The sequence below is a fragment of the Trichosurus vulpecula genome, chromosome 6, assembly GCF_011100635.1.
Source record: "Trichosurus vulpecula isolate mTriVul1 chromosome 6, mTriVul1.pri, whole genome shotgun sequence".
Taxonomy (NCBI): domain Eukaryota; kingdom Metazoa; phylum Chordata; class Mammalia; order Diprotodontia; family Phalangeridae; genus Trichosurus; species Trichosurus vulpecula.
Genome location: NC_050578.1, coordinates 276,615,269 through 276,637,836, shown reverse-complemented (window position 1 = coordinate 276,637,836; position 22,568 = coordinate 276,615,269). Strand labels below are relative to the sequence as shown.

The 22,568-nt window shown below is 43.0% G+C and overlaps 1 protein-coding gene across 1 annotated transcript in view; it reads right to left on the bottom strand.

The window, feature by feature from the left end:
- The window catches only part of C6H11orf80 (chromosome 6 C11orf80 homolog), an 89,687-nt gene that overhangs the window by 14,783 nt on the left and 52,336 nt on the right, over positions 1 to 22,568 (bottom strand). Inside the window, exons 8-10 of the mRNA XM_036765306.1 lie at positions 13,314 to 13,508; positions 8,963 to 9,111; positions 7,038 to 7,178 (exon numbers count right to left, since the gene is read on the bottom strand). Of these exons, the coding sequence (XP_036621201.1) occupies positions 7,038 to 7,178; positions 8,963 to 9,111; positions 13,314 to 13,508 (485 nt within the window). The remainder of the gene's footprint in view (positions 1 to 7,037; positions 7,179 to 8,962; positions 9,112 to 13,313; positions 13,509 to 22,568) is intronic.

Genomic DNA, 22,568 nt, shown 5'->3' with positions numbered 1-22,568 from the left:
ATTAATTTATTTAGTCCCATACTAATTAAATGGGCAGCTAGGTGGATAGAGTGCCAGACCTAGAGTCAGAAGACTCATCTTCCTGAGTTCAAATTTTGCCTCAGATATTTACTAGCTGTATGACCCTAGGCAAGTCATTAAACCCTATTTGCCTCCGTTTCCTCATCTGTTAAATAAGCTGGCCAAGAAAACCCTAGATGAGGTTATGAAGAATTGGACATGACGGAGACAAATGAACAACAACAACCAATTAAATACCAAAAGATTACTTTAGAGAGCTAGAAAAAAATAACAATTCATTTGGAGGAACAGAAAGTCAAGAATATCAAGCAACATAATAAAAATAAATGGGAAGGAAGGGGGCCTAGCAGTATCAGATTTCAAACTATACTGCAAAACTGTAATTGTGAAAACAATTTAGTATTGGGTAAGAAATAGAGAGGTTCATCACTGAAACAGATTAGATGCACAATATATAGATTCCAATAAGCACAGTATTCTAGTGTTTGATAAACCCAAAGATCCCAGCTATGGAGAAAAGAACTCACTATTCAACAAAATCCAGAAAGTAATCTGGCAAAAACTAGGTATAAACCAACGTTTCTCCAAGAGAAGGCCAACAGGACCTGTGATTTAGACATAAAGGGTGACATCATAAGCAAATTAGCGAAGCCTGGAAGAAATTACCTGTTAAATGGATCAGAAGGAATCAAACAAGAGAAAGGTTCACAGGAGGTAAAGTGGACAATTGCAATTACATAAAATATAAACGTTTTTGCACAAACACAATCAATACAGGTGCAGGAATCTGGGGAAAAAATCTTTGAAGCAAGTTTCTCTGATAATGATCTCATTTCTAAGATACAGGGAACTGAGCCAAATTTACAAGAATAAAAGTCATTCCCCAACTAATAAATGAATAGGCAATTTTTAGATTAAAAAATCCAAGGTCTCGAGGCAGCTAGGTGACGCAGTGAGCAGAGCACCGGCCCTGGAGTCAGGAGGAACTGAGTTCAAATCCGGTCTCAGACACTTGACACATGTACTAGCTGTGTGACCTTGGGCAAGTCTCTTAACCTCAACTGTCCTGCCTTACCCCCTGCAAAAAAAAAAAATCCAAGATCTCAATTGCCATGCAAAAAATGCTCTAAATCCCTAATAATTAAAGAAATATAAATAAAAAGAACTCTGAGGTACCATCTCTTATTCATCAGATTGGTCAAGTTAATAAAAAGGCAAAATGACAAATGCCAGAGAAGCTGTGGGAAAACAGGTACTTTAATTCACTGCTGGTGAAGCTAAGAACTGGACTAACTGTTGGAGAGCAATTTGGAACTAGACCTGAAAAGCCATTAAATCATGCACACCCTTTGACCCAGAAATGCCGCTACTAGGTCTATTCACCAGAGATCAAAGATAGCTCAAATTGTACCCAGATGCACAAAAAATTTATAGTAGCTCTTTCTGTGATGGCAAAGAATTGATGGATGCCCATCAACTGGGGAATGGCTGAACAAGCTGCGGTATATGAATGTAATGGAATACTATTATGCTATAAGAAATGATGAAGAGGGTGGTTTCAGAAAAAGCTGGGAAGACCTACACAATGTGATGCAGTGTGAAATGAGCAGAATCAGTAGAACAAGATATACTACAACAGCAAAGTTGTAAAGCTAAAAAAACTTGGAAAGAGGGAAGGAGAATAAATATTTATATATCGCCTACTACGTATCAGGCACTGTATACTTTCTAAACATTGTCTCTGGGCACAGCCAAGATGGTGGTTGGAAAGCAGGGACTTGCGTGAGCTCCCCGCCAGGTCCCTCCAAAAACCTATAAAAAAATGGCTACAAACAAATTCTAGAACTGCAGAACCCACAAAATAGCAGAGGGAAGCAGGGCTCCAGCCCAGGACAACCTGCATGGTCGCTGGATGAGGTCTATTGCACACAGAGCTGGGAGAGGAGCGGAGCAGAGCCCAGCATGGGCAGTGGCAGGACCAACCAGACCAGGAGCCGGGTGGAACGGGCCCTAGCGCCCTGAATTTGCGAGCTGTGGCAGTTACCAGACTTCTCAACCCACAAACACCAAAGACAACAGAGAAGGTTAGTGGGAAAAGCTGCGGAGGACAGAGTGGAAGGAGTTCGAGGTTTGGCCACCGCCCCGGGGCAGCAGGGGTGGTGCGGCTACAGAACTACAGCTGCAGTTGCTTCTGGCCCCAGGCCCACCTGGTGGGAGGAATCAAGTGGCAGATCAGAGCAGGAGTGCAGACCCCGCTTAAGATCCCAGTCAGATCCTGGCTGGCGGTTCTTGGGGAAGGAGGAGTGCTGTTGTGGCAGAGCTGGCTGTATAGAAATAGCTCTGAAAACAACAGCGCATCCTCTCATGCTTGGAACAAAGTACTCTTTATTCTACAAGCAGTCACACCCTGACAAAAAACTCAAGGGTCAAGTAAGTTGGCTGGGAACATGGCCAGGCAGCAAAAACGCACTCAGATTCAGTCTCAGACTTTGGAGTCTTTCTTTGGTGACAAAGAAGACCAAAATATACAGCCAGAAGAACTCAACAAAGTCAAAGAGCCTACATCAAAAGCCTCCAAGAAAAACATAAACTGGTCTCAGGCCATGGAAGAGCTCAAAAAGGATTTGGAAAAGCAAGTTAGAGAAGTAGAGGAAAAATTGGGAAGAGAAATGAGAAGGATGCGAGAAAACCATGAAAAACAAGTCAATGACTTGCTAAAGGAGAACCAAAAAAATGCTGAAAAAAACACTGAAATAACAACACCTTAAAAAATAGACTAACTCAAATGGCAAAAGAGCTCCAAAGAGCCAATGAGGAGAAGAATACCTTGAAAGGCAGAATTAGCCAAATGGAAAAGGAGGTCCAAAAGACCACTGAAGAAAATAACACCTTAAAAATTAGATTGGAGGAAATGGAAGCTAGTGACTTTATGAGAAATCAAGATATTATAAAACAGAACCAAAGGAATGAAAAAGTGGAAGACAATGTGAAATATCTCACTGGAAAAACCACTGACCTGGAAAATAGATCCAGGAGAGATGATTTAAAAATTACTGGACAACCTGACAGCCATGATCAAAAAAAGAGCCTAGATATCTTTCAAGAAATTATCAAGGAGAACTGCCCTGATATTCTAGAGCCAGACGGTAAAATAGAAATTGAAAGAATCCACAGATCGCCTCCTCAAAAAGATCCCAAAAGGAAAACTCCTAGGAATATTGTTGCCAAATTCCAGAGCTCCCAGATCAAGGAGAAAATACTGCAAGCAGACAGAAACAATTTGAGTATTGTGGAAACACAATCAGAATAACCCAAGATCTAGCAGCTTCTACATTAAGGGATCGAAGGGCTTGGAATATGATATTCCAGAGGTCAATGGAGCTAGGATTAAAACCAAGAATCACCTACCCAGCAAAACTGAATGTCATGCTCCAAGGCAAAATATGGATTTTCAATAAAATAGAGGACTTTCAAGCTTTCTCAGTGAAAAGACCAGAGCTGAATAGAAAATCTGACTTTCAAACACAAGAATCAAGAGAAAGATGAAAAGGTAAACAAGAAAGAGAAATTACAAGGGACTTACTAAAGTTGAACTGTTTTGTTTACATTCCTACTTGGAAAGATGATGTGTATGATTCATGAGACCTCAGTATTAGGGTAGCTGAAGGGAATATGCATATATATGTGTGTGTGTGTAGGTATGTATATATATATATATATATATGTGTGTGTGTGTGTGTGTGTGTGTGTGTGTGTATAGACAGAGGGCACAGGGTGAGTTGAATATGAAGGGATGATATCTAAAAAAAAATCAAATTAAGGGATGAGAGAGGAATATATTGAGGGAGGGAGAAAGGAAGAGATAGAATGAGGAAAATTATCTCGCATAAAAGTGGCAAGAAAAAGCAGTTCTGTAGGAAGGGAAGAGGTGGGGGGGGAATGAGTGAATCTTGCTCTCATCAGATTTGACCTGAGGAGGGAATACCATACACACTCATTTGGGTATCTTACCCCACAGGAAAGGAGGAGGACGAAGATAAAAAAGGGGGGATGATAGAAGGGAGGGCAGATAGGGGGAGGAGATAATCAAAAACAAACACTTTCGAAAAGGGTCAGGGTCAAGGGAGAAAATTCAATAAAGGGGGATAGGCTAGGAAGGAGCAAAATATAGTTAGTCTTTCACAACACTAGTATTGTGGAAGGGTTTTACATAATAATACGCATGTGGCCTACGTTGAATTGCTTGCCTTCTTGGGAGGGTGGGTGGGGAGGGAAGAGGGGAGAGAATTTGGAACTCAAAGTTTTAAAAACAGATGTTCAAAAACAAAAAAAAAATTTTGCATGTAACTAGGAAATAAGATATACAGGCAATGGGGCATAGGAATTTATCTTGGCCTACAAGAAAGGAATGGAAAAGGGGAAGGGAGGAGAGTGGGATGACAGAAGGGAGGGCTGACTGGGGAACAGGGCAACCAGAATATACGCCATCTTGGAGTGGGTGGGAGGGTAGAAATGGGGAGAAAATTCATAATTCAAACTCTTGTGAAAATCAATGCTGAAAACTAAATATATTAAATAAGTTAAATAAAAAATAATTGAACCAATTATTATTTTGAACCAATTATGGGTTTTTTTTTTTGGTTCTGTTTCTTCTTTCTCATGATTCATTCCATTGGTCAAAATTCTTCTTCACGACTTGACTAGTGCATAAATTAATTCAGTGCAAAGTCATGCATGACAGTTATATGAGACTCCATGCCGTCTTGGGGAGGGAGGGGGGAGGGAGGGGAGAAAAACTGGAACTCAAAACTATGTAGAACCGTGTGTGGTAAACTAAAAATAAATAAAGAAATTTAAAAAAAAATAAAAAAATAATAAAAAATAATTAACAAAAATAAATAAATAAACATTGTCTCACTTAATCCTTAAAACCACAGTGCAAAGGAGGTGCTATTATTCTCATTTTACAGTTGAGGAAACTGAGGCAAACAGAGGTCATGTGACTTGCTCAAGGACACATAGCTATTAAGTGTCTGAGACTAGATGTGAACTTAGGGCTCCCTGACTTGAGGGCCAGAGAGCTTTCACAGTGTTTGACAGATTTAATTAACTCCAATCAACAAAACGACCAATCCACAATCCCAAAAGATTCACAGTGAAACATTCCTTCTACCTTGAATAAAGAGCTAGCGGACTCAAAATACAGACTGAAGCTTCTTTTCTTTTCTCTCTCTTTTCTTTGGGGGGAAAGGGTGGCAGGGCTAATGTTTTACATGACTATATCTATTTATAATGGATTCTATTATACTTGGAACAGAAAATAAAACAAAACTGAACTTTTAAAAAAGTCACCGGGCTGGTGGGTTATGAGGGAGGGAGGTGGGGGTTGGGGGGAGAGATAGGGAGTCTGTGCAACCAGGTGGTGAGGGAGGGCAGGAAAGGCCAGAGAGCAGTGTAGGGGGTCCAGCTCTTACTAGGCAGCAACTCAGAGCCCCAGGGCAGGGGCTGCAGTGCCTGGTGAGAAGGCAAGGCGGGGAGATGGTATCCCTGGCACCTATTGGGTGCTGGATAAATGTTTGTTGATTAGTTTAATGGACACAGTGAGGAGCCCTCTCTGGGTTTCAGGGCTCCAAGAGTTCTGGCACTTCCTGAAATACCTGGAAGAGGCACTGGACCCCAAGAACTCGAGCTCCAGGTGTTACCCCTTGCCTGGGGCCTTTCTCCCCTCCTCAGAGCAAAGCTTCATGGTTGTGTGAGTTGTGGGGTCCATCACACCTTGGCTCTGATCAGGACAGACAGCTAAATCTTATCATAGGCCTGAAAACGACCTGAGCGAACAGCACTACCAGAACCACAGAGACTCGGAGTTGGCCAAAGACCATCCAGGTCTCCCTCAAGCACCCATTTTAGAGAGAAGGAAACTGAAGGCCACAGTAACTATAAGGTTACACAACCACTAGGCTGCAGCAGGACCCGAACCCAGGACCTCAGACTCCAAGTCCAACATTCTTTCCATGACACTGTGTGGTGCAACCTGTGTCTGAAGGCCACTTGGCCACGGCCTTGGGCAGGGGCATCTCAGCAGTAGGGGAAACATACTGGTTGATTGCAGGACTTCTGATCTCATCAGAGGTGCCTCTCCCTCTGCCAATATGGATCCTGAACTCCTTAGAAGCTGAGCAGAAAATCTCTGAGAGCTGCTGTGACTGAAAAACACCCCCACCCACCCTGCCACCAACCTGACAGTGAGCTTCTGGGACTTTGGCAAGACCGGTCTTCGGCCAACAGGATAAAAATCTGTCACAGACCTGTACTTGAGACCTTTCTGGCTTCATAGGAGAGGAGGCTCAAAGCCAGAAGAAAGATTAGAGGTCAATGAACTCGCCTCCCTTGTTTTACTGATAAGGAAATGGATGTCTAAAGGGGCTAGTTCAGGTTGTAAGTATCTAAGACAGGATTTGAACCCAGTTTTTCTTCATGTCAACAAGCATTTATTAAACCCCACTCTCTGCTGGACACTGCTAAGTGTTGGGGATTCAGAGAAAAGCAAAAAAAAGCCCACGCTTCCAAGAGCTCATAGTCTGATCAGGGCTGGGGTGGGTGCAAGGGAGACAGAGAAAGGGAGACACCAACAACTGCACACACCAGCCGCCTGCAGGATAAAACAGGGAATGTCTGAGGGAAAGCACTGAGATGAGGGAGGGCCACTGAGCCCTAAGCTGCCTCTGACATTAGCAGCAAAGGCACAGAAAGGCTTCAGAGGATGCTGGATAGCTGTGGTGCTATCTAGATAGCAGGAGGTGCTGATAGACCTGGGAATACATAGGCTTTCAAGTAATGTGTTGAAGAGAATTCTTTTTCAAAATGCTAGACAAAAGTTCATTGAATTCACTTGGCAATGTTGACTATGCTGCATGAGGTCCATGCTTCCAGCAATTCATAGATAAGAATCCTTGGACTTTTCCACTGTTTGCTGAAGCCTTTGTCATGAATGGACAGTTCTGATCTCCACCTACCCCAGGCCTCTGGCAGCTGAGCTGGAAATCCATTGTGGAAATCCACCATGAGAAACAGCAGCAAAGCTTGTTTCTCTGGGTCCCAGGGCTGGCTCCTCTCATGGGACTCAATCCAATAACTCACATCAGGAAGCACCAAATCTAAAGAAAGAAATATTACGGGACATTGTAAGATAAGCAAAGTTTCCAGATATTTCAGGGCTAAAAAGTCTGCCCCAGCAATGAAGCTTATACTGAATGGGGAATAGAAATATGGAGGCAAGTCAGCTGCCTTTCTAGTTTCCACATCTATAAGATAAAGTCAATGCCTGCCTGGCATTGGAATCCGTGGAGAACAACAAAGTCACTTGGCACAGAAAACTGGGAAAGCATAATGTGGGTATGGTGGCTAGGGCCCCCCAGAACAGAACCATAAAAGCCTAAAATCTGAAATCCCCAGAATCCTATCCAAGGCCCCTGGCCCTGAGCCCCAGAATCATGTAGGATCAGAAAACCTTTCCCAATATGGTTTACATCCTAAGAACCGACTAAGTTCCAGGCTCACTACGAGACAATTCCAAGCAGCTCCACAGATTGGAAAAGGGTGAAAAACTGGAAAGTTTGAAAACAAAAATTAAAAGAAAAGAGAAAAGCCCTTGGGATTTGCCTAACTAACCTGTTTGTCATTAAACCTTTCTGTAAAATCTCCAAAATGTAGAGAACCACCCATCTCTCTCTGGCAGCCTGTTATCTTATGACCAAATACCCATCCATCAACACAGAAAACACAAACCTTACCCTCTAGAACTTTCATTTTATTCTGAAACAGCTGAAAAACTACAGAAAAATGAACTCCCCCTTAGGATCACTTCTCTACCTAGGCCTCTGCCTGTCACTTTTGGATACTGCCTTTCCTTCCCCAGCATGGCAACCAGTGCTCTGGGATCTCTCTCTCCTGCTGGTCACCATGATCTGCTGGATCCAACTGTCTCAGCTCCCCCTGGATTTCAGGCAGGCAGAGTTTATATAACATTGAGGCTAAGAGCCCCGAGGTCTTCCTGACCTAGCCAGTTCACTTCCATATTCCTATTACTTGGTGTTTTGGGGAGCCTGGGGATATGCAGACCTACAGATCTGTGTCCTGTGCACATACCTGCATGGAATTGATCGATTACAGAAACACAACCGTCAGAGCAAACTGCAGCTATTACTAGTAAAAACTCTGTCATGCCACCTTGTGTTACTCTGTTTTTACATGCAGTGCCTCCTTTTTGGACTTGTGGACAGCTGCTTTGACCCCAGAGCCTGGCTAAAACGGCACCACAGGCTAAGAGCTTAAAGAGGATCCAGAGGCATCTGGACCAACTCAAACATGGCCAAGAGGGCTCCCTCCACCCCCATGGGCACAGGGTCACCCAGGCTCTCTCTGAAAATCTCCTGCCAGGTGAGGGGAAGCTCACTGCCCCTCCTGGAGGCAGCCTCTTTGGCTTCTGTACAGTTCTAGTCACCACAATGTTGTTCCTGACTTCCATTCTGATCTGCTTTTCTTTAGCTTCTCGCCATTGCTCCTAGGCCCACCCCAGGAGGCCCAGCAGAACAAATCAGCGCCTTTCCTAAGGATGTGGGGTCCCTGAATTCTCCAGAGCTGGAGGTTAAAACAGGTATGGTGAGGCTCTCTTAGCAAGCCCTAGAAGAGGCTAAAGGCTCTCCCCACAGCAAGCAAAAGCAGCCACGGAAGTGGAAGGTGGACTAATGACAGGTTAGTGCCACATGACTTTGAATTTGATATACTTCAACTCCACCATTTGCTTCAAGTGGGCGGCCTGGGCCAGCCCTCTTTATTCAACATGCCAAAGGGACTGGGCTTGACTTTTGCCCATCTTGCCCATCTACAATTCTTTCCTCCCCTCTTCCCATCTCTGGGGTTTTTCAAGAGTGAGCTGTACCTTCTTCCAAACTGATATTCAGGTTGGGTGCTGCACACAAGTGATATTTCTTCCAGTCAAAAAGGTAGGAATTATCATCGAAGATAGTTAATGGATGCTCCCGATTTGGAAATATTAGAGGCAGACCTGAAGGTCCATATAGAAATACATGTAGTGGCTAAAGAAAAATACCAAATTTTGGTTGCTGAATCCTCAGTATTAACTGTATTATAACAAATATAGAAATACCCTGATCCACACTTCCTTTATGCATGTAAATCTAAGACTTAACCTCTTCAGGCCTGTTTCCCCATCTAAAAATGGGTATTAGTTCTGATACCCCTTTCAGCTGATAGTCCTTATTCTAGGCTTCCCTCCAGTGCTGATATTCTGTGGTTCTGTGACTCTAGATGGAGTCATACCTCTTTGCACTAGGCCTCTTCCCAACTACTAGGAAGTTGTGGCCTCCTCCCAAATGCCCTCAGGATTTTGTCTGGGGCTTAGGGCGAGACCCTGGCATCTTCTCCAGGAGCATTACTCAGGTGTGCCCTGGGAAGGTCATTGGCTGCCTTGCAACCTTATGGTTTTGCCCTTGGCACTGTCTTCTAGGGCAATATAGACTAGAAGGATTAAGAATCTCCCATTAGCAGCCTCTCGTGTTTTCTTATAGAGTAAACTTAGAAAAAGGTGTTTCCTGTGAGGATTATCAAGCTTGGCCATCAGCCAGCGGGGCATCATAAAAATGAAAATGTAGGCCAAGACAGCAGGAAGAAGTCGCTGGAGGTGAGGGTACTTTCCTTAATCCCAGGAGGAAAGGACATCTGAATCAGTCATGAAAACTTCCAACACTTCGGGAATAGGCAACTCAGTGACCACATATATGGAAGTGAACTAGGTGAGGAGAAAGGCCCCAGAGGGAAAGTCTAAATGACAGTGAGGGAATAAAGGGAAGAGTGTGGAATCCCATCACTTATGGGACATTTCTGTAGGAAATAATAGGATCGAAGAGAAGGCTGTTCTGGAAAGGAAGGAAAATCTGTCTAACTCTTATGCTACTGAGGGCCACTCAGACACCAACCCTGAACTCATGTACCTGAGACCCACTGTGCGGCGAGTGTGGCTGCTGGCAAATTCAGACTGTCAGCACTTTAGGACGTGGGGCACGGGGTTGCAGCGGCCACACAATTCCCTCAGTACTCTGTGGGCAAACTGGCAGTAGACAAGTAAGCCTCAGGCCTGGGCAACAGGCCAACTTCAAAGCTTTCCAACTCGGTGGGGCTTAACAAAGCTTGGATTCTACCACCTTGGCAGCCCCCTGGCACAGGAGGACTGCTTTCTGTGAAGGAAGAGGCCCCCTGATGTCTGAAAGTCAGCTGTGGCTCTTTTTAGCTAAAGAGAAAATCACTTGGACTTGAATTTCATCAGTCTTAGCAAAGCCCTGTGACTCTGCTAGAGTCTGGGCCCAGGCTCAGAGTGACACCAGCATCTGCATGTCTGTTTCAATCACTTCTAAGAGAACCCAGTGACTTGCAAGTCTTGAGAAGTAGAACTTTCTTGAGCCTTAAGACAAGGGCTAGTCTAGACTGCCAACCTTTCCAAATAGCTGTCTTAGAGATGCTGTTTGGGTCTGAGCACAGGGAGTGAATAGAGAGCAGAGCGTGTATCTGGCCCACCCCACCAACCTGTTTCACAAGAACTGGGAGAAAGGCTGTGCATTTTCTAAGAACACAGATGCTCTCTTTCCAGGTTCTGCTCCCAGCCCAGACCTCTATGAGTAGGGCAGCCTTCTCCTGGTTAAAAGCACCAGCCTAGCTCCTAAACTTTCATAAAAGAATGACAAACGTAGCCTGCTCACCTGACATGAAAGCCCATCCCCCTCCCACTTTGACCAGCAAAGGGTGTTGCAGACACTTGGAAAATTCCAAGGACATCTGCCAAAGACTCTCTATTAAGACACTAGACCGCTGAAGGGGCATGTTAACGCACATGCCCTGGGCTCTCAGCGACTCGGCTGTTACTCCCCGCATTTATAGGGCAGAAGAGCTGCTGATCTGAATAGAGTAACACAGCACTTGTGTCTCCTTTAAGACAGAAGCTGAAGACTTGTCCCTCATGCTACTCGATGTTCCTTATCCAAGGACCACAGGATAGCTTCTTTCTGGGGCTCAGTCTCAGGAAAAAGTGTCAAAGGCTTTCTTTTGGAAGGCATTGGGTACTTTGTAGCTCAAAGGGTTTCCCTTTTGCCTTCGCAATCTGGAAACCTGGAGGAGCCACACTCAGAGCCCAACACAGGCAGCTCCTCCCAAATGCCTTGGAGCCTCTACTCCCCAGACTTCCCTTAGATTATCTGTTCCCTTTTTATCTTAACTGTCCTATTTTACATGCATTTTTAATTCTGTAAGCTTCCTCAGGTTCCCGAACCCTCCCTCAACACTCCAAACTCTCACCCCCTCTTCTTTCTTGTAGACATTTTCAAGATGTTGGCCCACGGATGGCCCAAGGGCACCCAAAAGGCAGCATCTCTGAAAGCTCATCCCTTCCAGATTTCCCTCCGAGAATCCCAAAGCCAACAAAATCATCGTCACCTTCATCTCCCCTTCCCTCTTAGGCTATACGTGCTGGGCGGTAGCAGCAGCTGACCATGCCCCCTGCAAGTCCTCAGAAGACCCGTGGGTGGTGGCGGGGGGGCTACTTCTTGCCATCCCTGACCCTGCTCCTGCTCCAGCCCTGGACCAGGCCATAAGCTGTTAGCCACTCTCTCTCTCTCCACCTGCTTTTCACCTTCTAATCCAGGCCTTGGAGAACAAGAATCTTTTTTCTAAACCTAAAGCATAATCTTAATGTCACTTTCTTGCTCTGAAATCTACAGGGCCTGCTCTTCTGAATCAAATCCAAATTCCTCCAGCACACATTTTTGTGTTCCTCCCTCTCATCCTCTGCGATGCCCAGGTTCAGATTCTCTGCTTTGGTTGGGCAAACCTGTGTGCCACGCATGCTGAGCTGCCAGGAAGAGCTGACTGTTATATTTAGTACCAGCATTTACACTTTTGAAGCTGGCCAATGCTCAAACTGTTGATTGCCCAGACTTCAGTGATGGAGACGATGGTAATGGATGCATCTGGAGGAGCTGGTTGCTAAGCATTCGTTTTAGCGCCATGCCCCAGGCCACACCCCCAGGGTCCTCACTAGCTTCCATCTCTGAGTTTTTTCCTAAAGCTCCCTCCTGTCCACTGAATCATCTAATGAGAATGGGAATGAAACTTGGAGATAGCATAGTCCAACCCCTGTAATAAAACTAGTAATTTGCATGATTCCAGCGCTTTAAAGTTTATCAGGTCACATTAGTGAGGGAAGTCATGAGAGTACTATTCTGATCGCAGCCACACATTTCCTGGAGGCTGGAAACCCTGCTCTAACTTCACACACAATTAGAAGGCTCTGTAAAAAAAAAGATGCTGCTGGTTGTGAGCAAGTTCTCAAAGCCTTCAAAAGAAGCACCCCCCGAAAATGTGAGTGGGGGACATTTCAGGGAGCCCAATAGAGTTCTCAAATGGACCTTTACCCAATCCCACCAGTATTGTGTCCTAGCCGCACCCCCCAACCTCCTCACACACAGCAGGCGCTTACTAAAGGCTTACTGATTGCTTCCAAGATCTCAGGAAAAATCTCTACAAATAATATAAAACATTTACATTGCCTTTAAAAATGGTTTTAAGAAGCAATTGTTTAAGATATCCAGCATATAAAACAAATAAATGCTCACTTGCCTGCCCACATTGAGCCTTTGGCCTCATAGGGGAGCCACAAAATGTGTCTAGATTGGCAGGGACCTGGAAAGATGCAGGCTAGTTTGGGATGGTCTTCCGGCCCACTAAATAAACCGATGCTTTAAGAAACCAGTTTTCCCAATTACATTAGAAATGGGCCTCCTGAGCGAGTGCCCAAGCATTGCCAGTGGTGATGTATCATGCCCCACTGAGTCTAGCCATGGAGCACAGACCCCAAAGATAGAACACTAACCCCTACTTCCCCAGCTACTGCCACATGCTTTCATGGTATGGCTTCCCTGTGGCGCCTACAAGTTGGAAGAATTTTCCCCATGTCCCAGGGACATGGGGTAACAAAAAGAAAAAAGGTTTGAAATGATTGAGATATGGCCTAAGAGGAAGGCTGTCAAGCTCCTGGTGAGAAGCCCTTCTTTTTACTGTTTCCCTACTGAGGCCTGTTCTTTATCCCATGGCACCAGAAGCAGCCCTGGGCACCCGTGTTGTGTGTGTAAAGTGCAGTTGCAGGTGCCAATGGCCTTCTCAGGCCTGGGAGAACTGATCCATTGCCAAAGACAGTTTGGCCTCAGCATCGTTAAAAGGATATGAAGGCTGCGGAGATCCTGCTGGTCTGGCTGGGATGAAGCTTGTGGCAGGGACACAGAGCAGCTGCTGGAGTGAGGGTCAGCTGCCCCAATAAGCCCAGGTTGGGTTCCTTGTCAGGAATGAAGAGGGCCACAGGATGCCCCAACACAGGGTGGATTCTGTGGCAGACTTGCTGGGAAACCGGACAGGCCCCTGGCCTGGAGACACAGAAAAAAGGAAAGGCAACTCAATGGGCATTTTTTCCCTAAAGAAGTGGCTAAAAAAAACCCACCAACATTTGTGAAGCCTCCTCTAACCACTCAGACACACACACACACACACACACACACACACACACACACACGCACGCACGCACGCACGCGCGTATACACACATGCACATACACACATATACATTCATACACAGGAACACATTCACATACACATGTGCACACATACACACATACATACACACCCACACATATTCACATACACAGGCACACACAGGCACACTCACACACAGTCCTGTAGTTGGTTCTCAGGGCTAGGTGACTCAGCTCCCCACCTAGGGTACCATCAGAAGTTGCACTCCCTATAGCCCACACTTTTGAAGTAAGGGCGGCACTGGCCAGCCTCTGAGGTCTCTCCCACCTCTGAGTTCCTGTGACCCACTAGTCCCTGTTTCTACCAGCACCACCAGCAGCTTGCCTTTACCAAAAGGAATGTTTGTCATCTCTACTGGCAGCTTAACAATTTCAAGGAGAGACAGTTGGTAAGGCGGTTTGGTTTCCATGAGCACACATGACCCTATCATCTAGCCATAGAGTCAGGCTTGGGAAAATCCCTGAAAAAATTTTGTCTACACAGTACACACCCTCAGCCCAGATGCTTTTTATATCACTGGGAAAATTCCATTTCCTAAGAACAGTAGGGTAAGCCAGGCCAACTTCTCTCCCCAGGAAGAATCATGCTGAGGGTTAAATTAAGTGGCTCCTCACCTGCTAGAAGGTCTGTCCTATAGAGGGAAATATCACTGAACCCTTTCTCCCCTCACTCTTTAAACCTTTCCCCTCAAATCAACCTTTAGGTCCTGATTGCCTGGGAGAAAACCTGTGGTTCAGACCTGAACACCCCAAGAGTTTCTGGGAAGGGAGGGGAGGGGACTAGGTATTTCCAAAGCACCTACTAAGTGCCAGGCACCAGGCTGAGCGCCTCGCAAAGACCACATTCGATCCTCACGACAACCCTGCAAAGGGTCATTATCCCCATTTCGAAGTTGAGGAAACTGAAGCAAACTGGGTGAAGTGACTTGCCCAGGGTCACATAGCTAGTGTCTGAGATCAGATCTGAACTCAGGACTTCCTGATTCCAGGCCCAGAGTTCTAGCCATTGTGTCATCCAGCTGCCCCTGGCTGGTGAGAACTGGTCCTCAGGAAGGCAGGTGACACTGCAGCATGAGAAGCCTGGTTCCCCTTTCTGATGAGCCCAGGGATTCAGCTGAATTAAGGCTCTAGTTATGGCCTCTCAAGAAATCTAGGATCAAACAAGATAGCTTTCTCAAGGACCCAGGACCCAGGACCGGCCCAGACTATGGCAGCTCCCGTGATTCCCAGGCCTTACTCCTAAAGATGAGCCAGAACCAAGTCAGCTCAAGAGGACAGACTCCAAGACAACAATCAGTCCCTGAAAATGTCTTCTGGCCCCTTCAGAACAGAGCCTCCAGTCTCCTTACACCAGGTTCAAGTGCATTGTATCAATGTGGATTGTTTGGATGGGAGAAAACTCTCAGTAAGGAAATGCCTTCCACCAACAAAGATCAGCAACTGCCCTTCAATTTGTAATCTCAGAGCATTGTCTGGGGCCATGAAGAATTAGGTGACTCGCCAGCATGTCATGGGCAGGATTTGAATCCAGATCTTTCCGACTCTGAGGCTGCCTCTTTGCTACACCATGCTCCATCAGTAGGACATGGACTTAACGAGTAGAAGGGATTTTGATTGCACGAATGAAACAGAAGAAACTATACACGTCTAATGCTTGAGTAGTTTTCCAGGTGGTCGACAGCTCTAATTATCGATCAGACAAAAGGTTATGGGAAATGGCATCTACTGTTTGGAGTAAACAGCTCCTAAATTTCTAATAAGAGATTAGAACAGCCCTGAGAAATAGTTTTTTATAGACTCAAAAATGTTAAGGATTTGAAAGCCCCTTCAGCTAGATGGAGTAGTGGTTAGAACACCCAGCCTGGCTTCAGGAAGACTCTTCTTCCTGACCAAGTTCAAATCCAGCCTCAGACACTTCCTAGCTGTGGGTCACTGCCTCAGTTCCTTCATCTATAAAATGAGCTGGAGAAGGAAATGGCAAACCACTCCAGTAATCTTTGCCACAAAAACCCCCAATGGGGTCACAAAAAGTCAGACATGAGACAGAAAATGACTGACCAGGGGACGGAGCCAAGATGGCGCTGTGAAAGGAAGGAACTACCGGAGCTCTCTCACAAATTCTGTCACATACGTCTAAAAAAGTGAATCTGAGCAGATTTGAGAGTCAGAAGCTACTAGTAGACTGAGAAGGGTAGGAGCGCCGGGCACGCAGAACGGCACCAGACCAAACCAACCGGGAACAGCAGAGGAATCCAGCCAGTGCACCAGTCTGGGAAGTCGCCAGGCCAGCAAAACACCGTAGCAGGACAGTCCCAGGGCAGAAGTACCAGCTATGGCTGCAATCGAGCCCCAGGCCTCTCAGCCCAGGATGGGAGTCTGTCAGAGTCCATAGCCTGTGGCTGCGGGAGCAGCTAGCCCCTAGGCCTCCAACCCACAAGTCTAAAGGTTTGAAACTCGCCTTCTTGAACTTCCAAGAGCCATGATGGCCAGGTAAAAACAGCAGTCATCCCTCTCTTGAATAAATCCAGAGAATACTACCTCAGGAAAAACAAAGGAGCCAGAAGGGGGGCTTCAGTAGTGAGGGAAGTGCCCTTCTTGTGGTGGCAGAAGGAGACTAGTGCAGGAAGAAAGGTGTCCCAGCAGCCCTTGCCTCAGCAGAACAATGAGAGTAACTGAGCCCCAGGGGGGGTGGAGCTAACAAACATCATCGCCAGGACCCCAGATGTGGCTTTGCACAGCCAGGGGATGTGGCAGACACCAACACAAACAAGAGCTGGGACCACCCCTCCCCCACACCTCATGAAACCAGAGGCCATAGCACATAAAGCCAGATCCCAACACAAGAAACTTGGAACAGAGCCCCCTAAGCCCCAGGAGCCGAAATCCACTTCAGAAACCAGGAGAAAAAAAAACCACCATGAAAAAGCACACTAAGAAGCTTTCAAAGACCATAGATTCCTATTATGGAGACAGAGAAGATCAAAATACCAATTCAGAAGAGGACAGCATGGACACTACACCCACATCTGAAACCTCAAAAGGGAAAGTGAACTGGTCTCCAGACCAAAAAGCATTCCTCAAAGAACTCAAGGAGGACTTTAAAAACCACATTAGGGAGGTAAAAGAAAAAATGGAAAAAAATTCACTGATGAAAACAACTTTTTAAAAAGTAAAATCAGCAAAATGGTTGAGGAGAATCAGAATATAAATGGAGAAAATCTCTCATTGAAAAGTAAAATCAACCAAATGGAAAAGGAGATAGAGAAGATAAAGGAAGAAAACAAAACATTAAAAATTAGAATTAGGCAAGTGGAAGCTAATGACTCTATGAGACATCAAGAATCAGTCAAACAAAATCTAAAGAATAAAAAAATAGAAGAAAATGTGAAATATCTGATTGGAAAAACAGCTGACCTGGAAAACAGATCCAGGAGAGAAAATCTAAGAATTATTGATCTACCTGAAAGCCATGATGAAAAAAATAGCCTGGAAAGTATCTTCCAAGAAATCCTTAAGGAAAACTGCCCTGAGGTTCTAGAACCAGAGGGTAAAATCATCATCAAAAGAATCCACCAATCACCCCCTGAAAGAGATCCCAAACTGAAAACTCCAAGAAATATTATAGCCAAATTCCAGAACTACCAGGTCAAGAAAATACTGCAAGCATCTAGAAAGAAACAATTCGAGTATCACCGAACTACAGTCAGGATCACGCAGGATCTTTCAGCTTCTACATTAAATGACAGGAGAAATTGGAATATGATATTCCAAAAGGGAAAGGAGCTTGGACTACAACCAAGGATCAATTACTTAGCAAAACTGAGCATAATTTTCCAGGCAAGGAGATGGACATGCAACGAAATAAGGGAATTCCAGACCTTCCCGATGAAAAGGCCAGAGCTCAATGGAAAATTTGATCTTCAAATACAAAACTCAAGAGAGACATAAAAAGATAAATGGGGGAAAAAAACCCTAGTTAACCAATAAGGCAAATTAGTTACATCCCTATACAGGATTATTTTGTTTTATATATGTTTTATACATATGTCAATCTTGAGAATAGTACAGTTATTATGACAATTGAAAGGGATATGCATAGACTGTGGGTGTCAATATAAAATAACTTATATAATGATAAAAAATATAATTAAGAGATATAAAGGGATGGTTCTGGGAGAAGAGGTAAGGAGGTAGTAGAAAAGGGTAAAGTATATCACATGAAGAGGCACAAAAACATATTATAGTAGAAGGAAAGAAGGGAGGGAGAAGAGCAGCATTTGAGTTTTACTCTCATTGGATTTGGTTCAAGAAAGGAATAACACACCCTGATAAGTATAGAAATCAAACTTGTCCTGCAGGCAGTAGGAGGGGAAAGGGGAAAGAAAAGGGACGGATCAAGAGGGAGGGTAACCTGAGGAAGGTGGCAGTCAAAAGCAAAACTCTGTTGAAGGAAGAAATAAAAGCATAAATAGGGGGAAATAGGATGGAGAAAAAGATACAGATAGTAATCATAACTGTGAATGTGAATAGGATAAACTCTCCCATAAAACGGAAGCAGATAGCAGAATGGATCAAAAACCATAATCCTACAGTATGCTGTTTACAAGAAATACATCTGAAACAGGAGAGTACACACAGGGTAAAGGTAAAAGGCTGGAGTAAAATATATTGTGCTTCAGCTAAAGTAAAAAAAAAGCAGGGGTAGCAATCCCAATCTCAGACAAAGCAAAAGTAAAGATAGATCTAATTAAAAGAGATAAAGAAGGACACTATATCCTGCTAAAAGGCACCATAAACAATGAAGCAAAATAATTATTTAACATATATGCACCAAGTGGTATAGCATGCAAATTCTTAGAGGAGAAGTTAAGGGAGTTACAGGAAGAAATAGACAGCAAAACTATAATAATGAGGGACCTCAACCTCCCTCTCTCTGAACTTGATAAGTCTAACCTCAAAATCAACAAGAAAGAAGTTAAGGAGGTGAACAGAATTTTAGAAAAGGCAGATTTGATAGACCTCTGGAGAAAACTGAATGGGGATAAAAAGGAATATACTTTTTTCTCAGTGGTACATGGCACATACTCAAAAACTGACCACGTACTACGGCATAAAAACCTCACAATCCAGTGCAAAATGGCAGAAGTAATTAAAGCAACCTTTTCAGATCATGATGCAATAAAAATTATTTGTAATAAAGAACCACAAAAAAAAACTAAAAATTAATTGGAAACTAATCTAATTCTAAAGAATGAGTGGGCCAAAGAACAAATTATAGAAACAATAACTTCATTCAAGAGAATGACAATAATGAGACAAGATACCAAAACTTATGGGATGCAAGCAAAAGCAGTTCTTAAGGGAAGTTTTATATCTCTAAATGCTTACATGAATAAAATAGAGAAAAAGGAGATCAACGAATTGGGCATGCAACTGAAAAAGCTAGGAAAAAGAACAAACTGAAAATCCCCAATTAAATACCAAATTAGAAATACTGAAAATCAAAGGAGAGATTAATAATATTGAAATCAAGAAAACTACTAAATTAATAAATAAAACCAAGAGCTGGTTTTATGAAAAAAACAATGAAATTGATAAACCTTTGGTCAATTTGATTAAAAAAAAGAAGAAAACCAAATTACCAGTATCAAAAATGAAAAGGGTGAATTCACCTGCAATGAATAGGAAATTAAAACAATAATTAGGAATTATTTTGCCAAATTGTATGCCCAGAAATTTGACAACCTCAGTGATATGGATGAATATCTGCAAAAATATAAATTGCCCAGATTAACAGAAGAGGAAGTAAAATTTCTAAATAACCGCATCTCAGGAAAAGAAATTGGGCAAGTCATCAATGAACTTCCTAGGAAAAAAACCTCCAGAGCCAGATGGTTTTACATGTGAATTCTATCAAACATTTAAAGAACAATTAATTCCCATACTTTATAGACTATTTGAGAAAATAGGTGAAGAAGGTGTCCTACCAAATTCTTTTTATGACACAAATATGGTACTAATACCTAAACCAGGAAGAGTCAAAACAGAGAAAGAAAATTATAGACCAATTTCCCTAATGAATATTGATGCAAAAAATTTAAATGAAATATTAGCAAAAAGATTGCAGCAACTTATCAGGACAATAATACACTGCGACCAGGTAGGATTTATTCCAGGAATGCAAGGCTAGTTCAATATTAGGAAAACTATCAGCATAATTGATCATATCAACAACAAAACTAGCAGAAACCACATGACTATCTTAATAGATGCAGAAAAAGCCTTTGACAAAATACAACACCCATTGCTATTAAAAACAATAGAAAGCATAGGAGCCTTCCTTAAAATTATAAATAGCATCTACGTAAAACCATCAACAAGCATTATTTGTAATGGAGATAAGCTAGATGTATTCCCAATAAGATCAGGGGTGAAACAAGGATGTCCATTATCACCCCTACTATTCAATTTGGTACTAGAAACGTTAGCTGTAGCAATAAGAGAAGAAAAAGAAATTGTAGGAATTAGAATAGGCGAAGAAGAAACTAAATTATCCCTTTTTGCAGATGATATGATGATTTACTTAGTGAATCCTAGAGAATCAAGTAAAAAACTACTTGAAATAATAAACAACTTTAGCAAAGTTGCAGGATATAAAATAAACCCACATAAATCCTCGGCATTCCTATACATTACTAACAAAGCCCAACAGCAAGAGATAGAAAGAGAAATTCCATTTAAAGTTACTGTAGACACTATAAAATATTTGGGAGTCTATCTGCCAAGACAAACCCAGGGCCTATATGAACATAATTACTAAATACTTTTTACACAAATAAAGTCAGATCTAAATAAATGGAAAAACATCAATTGCTCGTGGTTAGGCCAAGCTAATATGATAAAAATGACAATTTTATCTAAGTTAATTTACTTATGCAGTGCCATACCAATCAAACTACCAAAAAATTATTTTAGAGAGCTGGATAAAATAATAACAAAATTCATCTGGAAGAACAAGAGGTCTAGAATATATAGGGAATTAATGAAAAGAAATGCTAGGGAAGGTGGCCTAGCCATACCAGATATTAGGCAGCAACAGTCATCAAAACTACGTGGTACTGGCTAAAAAACAGAGTGGTGGATCAGAGGAATAGGTTAGGTACACAAGGCGCAGCAGTCAATGACTATAGCAATCTACTCTTTGATAAACCCAAAGAATACAGTTTCTGGGCTAAGAATTCACTATTTCACAAAAACTGCTGGAAAAATTGGAAAATGGTAGGGTAGAAACTGGGCATAGACCAATATCTTACACCATATACCAAAATAAAGCGAAAATGGGTTCATGATTTAGGAATAAAGGCTGATACTATAAGCAATTTGGGAGCGCAAGGAACAGTTTACCTATCAGATTTATGGGAAAGGAAAGAATTCATGACACAACAAGAGATAGAAAGCATTGCAAAATGCAAAATGGATAATTCCGATTATGTGAAATTGAAATGTTTTTGTATAAACAAAGCCAATGCAACAAAGATTAGGAGGGAAGTAGAAAACTGGGAGAAAATCTTTACAACTAGTTTCTCTGATAAAGGCCTTATCTCTAAAATATACAGGGAACTGAGCCAAATTTATAGGAATACAAGTCATTCCCCAACTGAGAAATGGTCAAAGGATATGAACAGGCAGTTTTCAGAGGAAGAAATTAAAGCTCTATAGGCATATGAAAAAATGCTCTAAATCACTCCTGATTAGAGAAATGCAAATCAAAACAACTCTTAGGTACCCCATCTCTCCTGTCAGATTGGCTAAGATGACAAAACAGGAAAATGATAAATGCTGGAGAGGATGTGGGAAAATTGGAACATTGTTACATTGCTAGTGGAGTTATGAACGGATCCAGCCATTCTGGAGAACAATTTGGAACTATGCCCAAAGGGCTATAAAAACTGTGCATACCCTTTGACCCAGCAATACCACTTCTAGGGTTATATCCCAAAGAAATCACACAAGTGGGAAAGGGATCCATATGTACAAAAATATTTATAGTGGCTCTTCTTGTGGTAGCAAAGAATTGGAAATCAAGGGGTTGCCCATCAATTGGGGAATGGCTGAACAAGTTGTAGTATATGAGTGTAATGGAATACTAGTGAACTATAAGAAATGGGGACCATATGGACTTCATAATAACCTGTAAAAACCTACACGATGTAATGCTGTGTGAGTGGATCAGAACCAGGAGAACATTATACACAACCACAGATATATTGATGCTGTGATGACTAACCCTGATAGACTTGGCTCTTCTCAGCAACACAAGGTTTAAAGACAACTCCAAAGGACTCCTGATGGAGAGAGCTGGCTACATCCAGAGAGAGAACCAAGAAGTCTGAATGCAGATGGAGGCACACTGCTCTTTTTTTCTTTTTTTTTTTTTGGTTGTGTTTTGTTTCTTCTTTCTCCTGATTCATTCCATTGGTCATAATTCTTCTTTACAACTTGACTAGTGTGTAAATAAGTTTAATGCAAAGCTATATGTAGAAGATATATTGGATTCCATCCCATCTTGGGGAGGAGGGGGGAGAGGAGGTGGGGGAAGAAAATCTGGAACTCAGGATCATGCGGAACTGAGTGTTATAAACTAAAAATAAAAAAATCTTAATTAAAAAAAAAGAAAATGACTGAACAACAACAAAGAGAAGTCACCTGGTCCAACTCCCTAATTTGAGTGATGGGGGAGTGGAGGCCCAGAGAGGTAAAGTAAACTTTCCCCAGGTCACCTGGAGGCCCTGGCCAATACTCTGGAGCTCTGGGCCTCCTGCTGGTCTAAGACTAGGAAGAGTGCGGGTAAAATGTTAGTATGCCCTAATCTGACTTTTCCCTATTCTCCAATACC